A 12,133-nucleotide genomic window follows, 5' to 3' on the forward strand; every position below is an offset into this window, starting at 1 on the left:
GTATCTCGAGGTCTTGTTCACAAGTGATAGGAGAAGGGAGCAGGTGATTGACAGACGGATTGGTGCAGCGGCTGCAGTGATGCGGACACTGTACCGGTCTGTTGTGGTGAAGAGAGAGCTGAGCGTAAAAGCGAAGCTCTCAATTTACCGGTCGATCTATGACACTACCCTGACCTATGGCCACGAACTGTGGGTAGTGACCGAAAGAACGAGATCACGAATACAAGCGGCGGAAATGGGTCTCCTCCGAAGGGTGGCTGGCCTGTCCCTTAGAGATAGGGTGAGAAGTTCGGCCATTCGGGAGGGGCTCAGAGTAGAGCCGCTGCTCCTCCACATCGAAAGGAGCCAGTTGAGGTGGTTCGGGCATCTGACAAGGATGCCCCCCTTGGCGCTTTTTTCTGGGCATGTCCCACCGGGGGGAGGCCCCGGGGCAGACCCAGGACACGCTGGAGAGATTATGTCTCTCGGCTGGCCTGGGAACGCCTTGGTGTTCCCCCAGAAAAGCTGGAGGAGGTGGCTGGGGAGAGGGAGGTCTGGGCTTCTCTGCTTGGGCTGCTGCCCCTGCGACCCGGCCCCGGATAAGCGGAAGAAAATGGATGGATGGATGGATGGATGGATGTACTTAACTCTGACTTTCATCAAAAAAGTCGGGCTGTTGTTGTTGTAATTTATTTATTCTAGTGATACACTTGACAGACATTTGTGCCACCTGCTCCTTCACAGTTTAGAAGCTGTTCTTAGTTTGTGATTACACCTACAGCCATCAGGAGAGGACAGAAAGCCAATTAACTGAAGATGCAAATATGTGTACAAGCGAACAACCATGAAATGGTAGGAAATGGTTTAGTTTGGTTTTCTTGTATTTAACTTATTGTCTCAATAAAACTGAATTACTGTTTGAAAAAAACTGCACTTTGTAAGATGATCAAGCGGTGCATTCACTGAAGCACCAGTTTTTTCTTTGGCAAGGGTACATACAAAAAAGAAAGACAGATTAAATTAACAAAACATTGTAAATAAAAGCTTACAGTACATTAAGAAAATAAAGTAGTACACTTCTTGCAGTTTAAAATGTTCAGACTTGTTCAGAGTTTTTGTTTTTTTATGATTTAAACATTCTTGTGGGATTATGGTAGCTTCAGGTATTAAAATGCCATTCCACATCTGGACACTAGAGGGTGCATAGCGTGCTGGTGGCATAGAGTAGTACCTAAACTGAGCTTCATTTTGGTGAAATTTCTTTTTTCAAAACAAAACAAAACAAAAACAAAGAAGGAAGCAAAACCTGGAGCTGAAGCTCCTCAAGATAAAGAAGACCTGAAACAAATGTTGAACGAGAGAAAAAGACCTGAAATAAGCTCATTGTGAATCTAAACTCTCTCTCTCTCTCTCTCTCTCTCACACACACACACACACACACACACACACACACACACACATAATAATAATAAAGTGAACAGTGAAAACTATTTCGACTTACTCTCAAATGTTTCCTAACTCTGAAAGTATCTGGGCTATTGATATAACTCTTCCACCGCAGGCATCAGCAGGTTTTGGTGAACAATGATGGCGATTTTGATGGCTCTACAATAATCTATCTTGGATACTGGACGTGAGAAAAAAATGGTATCATTTCCAAATTTTGACATCTGAAGCAATCTGAGGAAAGGACAGATCTGTTATTCTGAAACAAATGTAATTCATAGCAAAACGGTAAAAAGTATCAAATAAATTTATGAGCGTCAGGAGAATCTGAAGATATATTGGCAAAGGGCTCATGTCTCTACATCGCATCGTTTGCGATTCGAACACCTGGCCAGTTAGAGACTTCTAGCTCTGGTTTTAAGTGAAATTTGAATTGCTTCTCTATTGCCAGTGCTTAGAATTTTTATTGCTTTGGGGAGATTTACCAGAAATCAGTAACTCCCACATCAATGACAGTCACAGTTTCTGACTAGAAACATAGAAACCTACGTTTTTGTATATAATTTGTGAAGGAAGAGGGGAAATTGATCATGTAAGAAGAATTTCTTCGAACATAAGGAACAGATTCAGAAAGCTAGAGCAATTAAGACTAATGCAGTCTTAATTGCATTGCAACCAAAGCAATGCATGTATTTTCCCAAAAAATTATCATGATGCAACAAAAACTTAAGTAGGGATTTTATGAAAACGGTAAAATGCATGAAAAAGCTGAATTTTACAGTAGTAGCCCAGTGGTTTGAGAGCATTTCTTAGTTTGAATGGTGCTTCTATGTGGAAGCAGTTGAGTTTCAAAAACAACAAAGTGTTGGTAGAATTCTGGAAGTTTTTCATTTCTATTCATCAATGGGAGCAGAAAATCCACAAAAAGTTGAATATTTTAAAAAGTATAAAAGTTAAATAGCAAGAAATAGCAGAAGATATAGTTGGAGAGAACAAAACTAGCAGAATAGTTAAAATAGAACAAAGTATGCAGAAGTAGTTAAAGGCCAAAAGACGTAAAAGGGCAACTTAAAGAAAAAGAAGAAGGATAAAAACAAAAACAAAACAGGAACAAAATAGTGTGAATGCTTTACAGTATTCACACAATTACTGTAAAGCTAGAAGACTTTAACGATGGACAAGGGGACACTGAGACATATATTCACATGAAAATAATATGAAGGTCTAAACAATGTAGAACATATAATAAATTCAGAAATAAATCATGAACCCAAAGAAACTCAATACACTGGCTCAAATAACCCAGGAACCAGGACACATAACTATGAGGAATGCTCCTTGTTTTGTGCATAAACACACAATGTTGTGACAGTTTTCACAACTATGAGACATTTAGCAGGCTTTTAGGTACAAAGACAAAGCAACTGAACAAGAGTGTCAGATCTCATAAAGATTGTATTACAGTAATGTGATAAAATAATGTTCCACAGGACGTTTGGACTTAAAAACACATTATAACATATACGATGTAATTTAATTTTATATATAATGTAAAAGATGGCCTTCTCTACTGTTTCTATTCATACTACATGCATGATATATTATAAATTCTTTCAATTCAATAAAGCGCTGCAGTGAGTGTTGTGTGCATAGTCAAATGCAAAGACGAATGGAGTTATAACACAAACACAGTCTTGAGGCATGCCCCCAGTCCTCTAGTTTCCTGTTAAATAGAGAACCGCTTGTGTCAATGTATTTTCATGTAGTTCAGAGCTACTACACACAACTTCAGAGACTCTCACAAAACACTGATCACCTCAGAGACTTAAAGACCCAACTGAACCTGCAATACAGGTAAAAATCATGGATGCAGTCTATGAGAATACGGAGGAAGTATTAGGTTGTCACAGAAAGTACAAAAGTGAGCATAGAACTTCAGAAGACATATATATGAATCAGGAAGCGATCCAAACTGTGCAACTTAAAACAACTGGACCTGCACCCCCAGGTAAAAAACACAAACATATCTATAAATATTACAATTACATGTTGCTGAAGTTTTGTGCACAAACAAAAATAAAAAAACAACAAAAAAACCAGAGAATTTTATATAAACTGTCTGAATAAAACAAAAGACTAATTTCAGGAAACACAATTTGCTGTAGAGTTACTGTAGTTGTGGATTTTTTAGCTGTTAATTTTGAGTGGGATAATACTAATAATTTAGTTTTGATTAGTTTCTGACACCCAGTCAGATGAATTGTTTATTATTTATTTCCCTGATGTTATTGCTGTGTGTGTTTTAATTTTGGTATTTATAGGTCCTAGGTTTTGATCTCTTTGCCCCTCATGTTATTCTGTGTTCCCTCTGTTCCAGTGTAGTCAGGTCTCTGTGTAAAGCCTGCGTCTCTGAGTCTGTGTCTTTGCGTGTGTGAGTCTCCTGTTTTATTGTAAAGTCCCGTGTCTTATGTTAGTGTGTCTGGTTTTGCTTCCCCTTTTCTCGTCAGCTCTGATTTCTCCCAGCTGTGTTTTCCTCCTGTCTCCTATTCCCTGATTACTCCACTGTGTATATAAGCCCTGTGTTTCTTTCTGCTTGCTGCTGTTCTGGCTGCATTTTCTGTCTGTGTTCCTCTATGCTGTCATTCTTCATGTACCTCTACTCTCTATCTCCTTGTGTTCATGTTTGTTGTTTGATTCTTAGTTTTTCCCAGTTTAGGTTATTTCTCAGTTCTGTTCTCACCACCCTCACCTTTTGTTGTATGTACATCTCCACAATAAAGCTCACTCACATCAGCAGTGCCTGCATCTTGGGTCCTCACTCATAACCCCACACACCTGCCGTTGAAGCCATGACAGTTTCAGTGTTAGTTGAAGTTTACACCGTTGCCGGTATTTGGAAAGACCTCAGAAGAGAAAATAATACAATACAAATACTTTGTAACTAACACTATTTGTGTCACTGACACCAAGACCCATTCTCAGATACTGATTTTAGGAGCAGAAAGTCTCACATACTACTTTTTGATTAAAAAATAAATAAATAAATGAAACTGGTGTTATATTAAAATGTATGAGGATATGAACATTTTTTATTTTTAGACATAACAAATATTGACTTCTACCTTCAGGTGCTGAATTTGTAAAGAGGAGTTTCTACAGAGCTGCTGTGATTCTTCTGGGCCTGCTGTGTCTTCTCCTCTTCATTGGACTCATAACTGTGGTTTTTCTTTGTGAGTACAACATAAATGTAATTAGCATGCTAAAATCCTCACAGGTGATGCATTTATTTGATGATGATGTGTCCAACAGTCACCCAAGGCAAATCTCAGTGGGAAATGGAGACAGTGATACTACACAAGCTTTACGACAACGTGACCAGCGAGAGAAACCAGTTACAGACCAGTTACAACAACCTGAAAACTGAACAGAGCCAATTACAGACCCGTTACAACAACCTGAAAACTGAACAGAGCCAATTACAGACCAGTTACAACAACCTGAAAACTGAACAGAGCCAATTACAGACCCGTTACAACAACCTGAAAACTGAACAGGGCCAATTACAGACCAGTTACAACAACCTGAAAACTGAACAGGGCCAATTACAGACCAGTTACAACAACCTGAAAACTGAACAGAGCCAATTACAGACCAGTTACAACAACCTGAAAACTGAACAGAGCCAATTACAGACCAGTTACAACAACCTGAAAACTGAACAGGGCCAATTACAGACCAGTTACAACAACCTGAAAACTGAACAGAGCCAATTACAGACCCGTTACAACAACCTGAAAACTGAACAGAGCCAATTACAGACCCGTTACAACAACCTGAAAACTGAACAGAGCCAATTACAGACCAGTTACAACAACCTGGTTGAAGAGAGAGACCAGCTCCAGAAAAGATTTGAAGACATGACCACAACCAGAGACAATCTTCAGAGAAAGCTTCAAGGTAATTATTTCTTAATGCTCAATGGCCATTTAAAATTAATTTTTTTTTTCACATACACAGTACAACATGTAGGGAAATGCTTGTGTCCGAGCTGGGACAGGCCGCACCATTCCAGGGCTTGGGTTTAGCATGGGGGGGGATTTGCCAGGACCCTTACTGGATACCGGGTGTGAATCAAACTTGCGAATCCCACTCTATAGGTGTTGTAGTCTTTCCACTATGCTATCCAGCTGCTTATTTTATCTCTAACAGCAATTTAACAATGATTAAGGATCTTCGGGGGGAGGGCGGCATAGTGATGTGTGGTTAGCACAACAATCCTGGGCTTGTGTGGAGTGTGTGAAGTTTGCATGAGAATGTATCTTAGGAAAGGCCGTTGAAGAGTAAAGTTGTAAATGTAAACTGAGGTTAATGTGAGTGAACATATGAATATTCTATACGTTCATATAAGCTTATTTAGGCAGTTTATTAGTGGGGCATTAACCTGCATAGACAAGAAACAACCTTCTGTTATTTAACTGACCTCTCAGCTCCAATAATAACTCTAGCGTTCTACATGTTAATACTGTGGTTTAGGCTCAGAGTGTGTTATGCTACAAATTACTGTTACACCATCAAGGATTCAAAACGAGAAGTGGACAGAAGAGAAAAGTTAATCTCTCCCTAACTTGACCTTAATTAACTTTCTCAAGACAGTGACAGTTGCTGACTTGAACAACATTACTAGACACAAATTATTAAATCCGACAAGCACTCCCTCTGAAGTCACAAAAAATTTAACATTTTTCACATTTTTTTGCGTTTTGAATTTGTACCACTGATTTCTTCTCCAAAGCAATGTTTTTTAAAGGCTTATCACTGGAGTTATATGGATGCTACCCGTACCCAAGTAAGCCCAAATTATTATTCTGATTTTCTTAAACAGATTATCAACAAAACTGGGTGGCATTCGATGGTAGTTTGTTTCACGTTTCTTCAGGGAAGAAATCCTGGCAACAAAGCAGACAAGACTGTCTTCAAAAAGGTGCAGACCTGATGATTATTAACAGCCAAGAGGAACAGGTGTGTGTGTTCAATCATAATACACATGTGAATGAAACTGCATGAAAATAGAGGATACACTGATGCATCACTTTAAGTTCTGCATGTTTACATTTAGTTTCTCTTTTTCTAAAAAAAAAGAACTTTGTGAACCAGTTCAAGAAGCTTTTGTGGATTGGACTGACTGACTCAGAGACAGAGGGGACATGGAAATGGGTGGATGGGACTCGAATGACCACAAGGTTGAAAAAAAATCAAATTCCTTTCTTGTCCACAAAGTCTTCTTATGTCATTAAGTACATTAACTAACTTATTTTAGCTAATGTTGTGTCACGCAAAACCAAAGACTGACTGAATTGTTGAGTTTAATTCTTATAATTTTATTTGTATTTCAGCTACTGGAATAGTGGTGAACCAAATGGTGGCAGAACTGAAAACTGTGGAGAGATAAGAACTTACAACTCAGAAAAAAGCTGGAATGATGCACCATGTTCCAATGAAAAATTCTGGATATGTGAGAAGAGAGTTTCTCCATAACTTATCCACACCCAACAAATAATGCAGAACACAGAGCCATGAGATCAACTCCCGAAATTAAGTTGAACAGAAAACAGTGGACACTTACAGCGGGAAAAATAAGTATTGAACACGTCACCAATTTTCTGAGTAAACATATTTCTAAAGGTATTATTGAAATAAAATTAATGTGTGATAGCGAAAAATGACACAGGGAAACAGTATTGAACACATGAAGAAGGTGCAAAAAGGCATGGAGAGTCACCAGTTGAACTGTATCAGTAATAAGAAAGCAATACTGCCACTTAATGCAAATTAATATTAGCTGGTTCAGTCTCAACTGATGGACTATAAAAAGCTGTGTCATTACTGAGGTTTCACGCAAGAAACATCTCATGATGGGTAAAACCAATCGTGGCATTGGTTACAGAAGAACTTCTACAATACTGAATTTTCTAGTGAGCACTGTTGCATACATGCCAACCCTCCCGATTTTTCCAGGAGAATCCCGAATTTCAGTGTCCCTCCCGAAAATCTCCCGGAGCCACCATTCTCCCCAATTTCTCCCGATTTTCCACCCGCACAACAAAATTGAAAAACCAGATCCCAGATTGGCCCAGCCAATTCCAGTTTCCAACAATGGCTACTACTACTGCAGCTACTTAGTTTTAATATTACTCTTATTACTCTTTCTGGGTCGCAAAATAAACTTTTAACATATTTCAGGCGAAAATTGTCTAATAGCTGTGTAAACATCAAATATCTGAGCTGGGGAGAACAGCAAACTCCCGGCACACCGTTTTCAAACCCCCGCGGTCTTTTGATACTCAGGTTGAACATGATATATAAGTCACTTAAATAACCTAAACATATTATTGTTTGGCCTTTTTCGGTGTTTTATTTGTTCGTCAGTAAATCGGTTTGGCTGAGATTAAAGTTATTAGATTAGATAAGATTGAATAAAACTTTATTAATCCCTCGGGAGGGTTCCTCTGGGGTTTTCACACCAGACGTCAACCAGAAAACTGATTAAACAGAAGTGTGAGATGGTCGAAAATTTACACCAGCGTCCGGTTATATTTTAGATAGCAAGGAGCAGACGCCAGAGTTTCACTCCAACCGAGAGAGCTCGTGACGTAATTCTGAAGGCTAGACCGTCCAATTTCACAGTTGCTCATTTCCGGTCTACCCGGCTTTCGGAGGACCAGGTGTTCTGGGAATCCATCCTACCTGGCAAACCATCCTACCCGTTGTTTCTGCGCATGCGCACAACACGAAATTCAGTGGCAAACCGTCCTACCTTTGTGAATGTCACCTACAAGCATACTTAAACTGCTAAAATTTAGTGGCAAATTGTCCTGCTTTTGTTAATCTGAGCTAGAAGCATACTTTAATAGCTACATTTAAGTGGCGAACCATCCTACCTTTGTGAATATGAGCTAGAAGCATACTTTAACAGCTAAAATTCAGTGGCAAATCATCCTACCTTTGTTAATAACAGCTACACACATACTCTGACGGGTAAAATTAAGTGCCAAACCATGCTACCTTTGTGAATGTTACCTACAAGCATACTTTAATGGGTAAAATGAAGTGGCAAACCATCCTGGCTGTATGCATATGAGCTACAAATATACTCTGATGGGCAAAGTTAAGTGGCAAACCGTCATACCTACTTAAATTGGTGCTGGAATTACTCTGTGACAGCAGAAATGTGCATAAACTACTTACAGTAGGACGTTTTGCCAAAGTAGGATGGTTTGTCAGAACACCGGCCCACTTAGACCGCGAAGGCCGGGTCCTCAAGGTGGATGCCGCTTCTGAATTTGGACACCCCCGCTGTTTCCAGCCGGACAATAATAACGGCGACATTTAACTTATTTTATCCGATGAATAGGTCTCAAGGTTGGCAAGTATGCACTGTTGGGATAAAAAAAAACAGAAGTGGAAAGAATATCATTTCACCATAAACTGGCCAAGACCTGGTGATCTCCACAAGAATTTAGATAGAGGAGTGAAAACAATTATTAAAAGAGATGTTCAAGGCCAAGGACCACTTGTAGAGAGCTACAGAAAAACCTGAAATTAACTGATACAATCATTTTAAAGAAAACAATAAGTAATGCACTCAACTCCCATGTATGTATGAATGTTCAACATGCAAGACTCCATTGGTGAAGAAAAAGCATGTGAAAGTGCATTTAGAGTTTGCTGAACCACATTTTGACAACCCTGTGAAATACTATGAGAATATAGTCTGGTCAGATGAGAAAAAAACTAAACTCTTTAGATGCCATAATACACAGCATGTTTGGAGGTCAAATAACACCACACCAACAATGAAGTTTGAGGTGGGTTCATCATAGCGTGGGGTTATTCCTCAACATTCAGCACTGGAATGTTTGATATAACTGAAAGAAGGATGAATGCAAAAATGTACCAAGATTTTCTTGATAAACATCTGCTGCCATCTACCAGGATGATGAAAATGAAACAAGGGTGGATGTTTCAGAAAGACAATGATCCCAAACACAAAGTTAAAGAAACTCTCAGCTCAAAGAAAATGGAGCTGCTAGAACAGGTCAGCCAATCGCCTGACCTGAATCGAGCTGCAAATCTATGGAAAGAACTAAAGCTCAGAGTTCATAGAAGAAGCTACAGAACCTTCAGGATTTGAAGACGGTTTGTGTGAAACACTGGGCCAAAATCACATCTGAGCAATGCAAGCGACTGGTTTATCCATACAGAAGGTATCTTAAAGTGATCATCACCAACAAAGGCTTTTGTATGAAGAATGAATACATTAATACAAGTAAGCGTGTTTAATACTTTTCTCTCAGTGATTTCTCATAATTACGCATAACCTATAATTTGTTAATATCTATGGTTTTATGTCTTTACATGTGTGGATTGGAAGGATTGTTACACATGAAAATTTCCTGTCAATTGCACCTTTAGAAATATATTTACTTAGAAATGTGTTTAATACTTGTTTAAAAAGCCATTCAGTTAACATCTCTCTCTCTCTCTCTCTCTCTCTCTCTCTCTCTCTCTCTCAGATATATATATATATATGTATACATTTGTGTGTGTGTGTGTGTGTGTGTGTGTGTGTGTGTGTGTTTGTCTAGTCTTGCGCTCTGCCATCTCTAGTTTGGCCTCCAGTCTTTTTCTCAGTGCCACCATCTCCAACCATCAGAGCAGGTCTCACTGCCATCTAGGAAATCTCCCCTGACACTCGTTTCCAACCACTCCGCCCTGCCTGCCTCTCTTCTTTGCCTCTCTGGTGCACTGTTTGTTGCTGTAGATGGATGACCCCAGATAATTAAACTCACCATTCTTCACTTTTACATCTGTCTTCCTCTCAATTACACACATGAATTCTGTCTTGCTTCTACTGGCTTTCATTCCCCTTCTCTCCAGAGCATGGCTCTGCATACCTCATACCTCTCTACAGATCACAGTGTCCTCTGGGAACATCATAGTCCACAGAGGTCTCAGAGCAGATACCTGATGTAATCCTACCTGTCACTCCTACTCCACAGCTCACCACTTTCATGCAGTCCTCATACATGTTCTGCACCACCCTCACCCTCACTGCCACTCCTGACTTCTTCATGCAGTAACCACAGTTCCTTTCTCGGCACCCTAAAAAGATCCACAAAGACATTTATTCAGTACTAAACTAATGAGGGCACAGCTCACACTTCATCGCTGTGCTCATAAATGTCTTGCAATACCCTCACATACATCGCTGCCACGCATGAGTTACATATTACTCCAGTTCCTTTTTTGTCTCTCAGAACAAGTGACTGTTTTTTCTCTTCCTAAAGATGTGCTGTCATTTAACATGAAGTTTTATTTTATATTTTTTTCACTTACGATTGTATTAAATAAGTTGAAGCATTTTAGCATGATACTTAACAACAAATTATATTTTAGCTTTTAGTCTGAGGGGGCCTGTGATCAGACTATTGATCTGCTGTGCTGTTTTTCTTGTATAAACAACTTCACAATCCAAAAATGTATGATGTTATTTGTTTAGTCAACAATAATTAAATAAATAACCCAACTAATAAATAACATATTAGTGAAGAAAAGTCTTCTGTGTCATTTTCCTAACCTGGAATCTGAGTGATGGCCTATTCCTGACAAGGAGACAATCCTGTGGACTTTAAATAGATGATGCATCCTCCTGGCAGCAATTCCAGAGAGCAATGACCACTTTAATGATCGTCATATTCTTCATATATCCATGTTGGGCAGAGTGTAAATACCGAGGCTGAATGGCTTTTGTACAAGCAACATACTGTGTAGAAAAGTCAGCGTGGAGATATTCAAGCAGTCAGCCTGTCTCACACCAATCAGAGAGCTCCTTACATCACACAGTGCGGCTAATTTGGATTGCTTTCCCCCTACAGCTAAAAAGAATCATGCAAATGTTAAATGGGATAGTTAATCTGTGAGGTTTTGTGACATCACGCGCACATTGCTCAAGGACACGATCAGCGGTAGCGATCATTTCCAATCACTAATATGTACTTTATATAGAAACTATCACAACTCCCCCCCCTCACGATGCTTATATTCTGCTGTGCTGCTGGGTGCAGCAATCATCAAGTACAAAAAGACAATCTTTTTAATCACTGTAGTGATGTGGAAATGAAGCCATGAACAAGTACTGAACCACTTCACCAATTGTGTTGAAAATAGGTTCATTCATTCAAAGCTTTGTTTCAGTGACATCTAGTGGTGAAATAGGAGAGAGCAAAACAATGCCTTCATAATCATGTGCTGAGTGTAATGAAGGTTTGTGTGAATGATACAAATACAACTTTAGAAAGATTTAGGCACTTTTGGGCCGATGGGCTGGCCTGAAAGGCCAGTTGTGCACCAGCCATACAAGCACTGACAGCAGCCTATTCGCTCATTTTCATTACTGACATTGGATTGGAATCTCTTAATGCAACTGGCCCCCTCCCATTAACTTTGCTGTGTGCTCATGCAGCTTGTAGAAAAAGTTTAGTAGGGAACAGAGGTGGGAAGTAACGACGTAAAAATACTTTGTTACTGTACATATGTAGAATTTTCTGGTATATGTAATTTTGGGTTAAGATTTGAGGGGAGTTATTATTTTATGTGACTGTGAGCCTTTAAACATCAAAATTATTTTGAGCCTCAAACATAACACATG

General features: G+C 39.3%; 1 protein-coding gene across 1 annotated transcript; it reads left to right on the forward strand.

The window, feature by feature from the left end:
* Nucleotides 1-4,985: 4,985 nt before the first annotated feature.
* Nucleotides 4,986-7,143, forward strand: LOC109202403 (CD209 antigen-like protein C; the record flags this gene model as incomplete). The annotated part of the gene is made up of 4 exons (XM_019359687.2): nucleotides 4,986-5,382; nucleotides 6,308-6,444; nucleotides 6,565-6,665; nucleotides 6,819-7,143. Coding segments are annotated over 4 exons (777 nt in total), but the record flags the coding sequence as incomplete, so codon positions are not given.
* Between the last annotated feature and the right edge of the window lie 4,990 nt (nucleotides 7,144-12,133).

The sequence above is a fragment of the Oreochromis niloticus genome, linkage group LG6 (assembly GCF_001858045.2).
Source record: "Oreochromis niloticus isolate F11D_XX linkage group LG6, O_niloticus_UMD_NMBU, whole genome shotgun sequence".
Taxonomy (NCBI): domain Eukaryota; kingdom Metazoa; phylum Chordata; class Actinopteri; order Cichliformes; family Cichlidae; genus Oreochromis; species Oreochromis niloticus.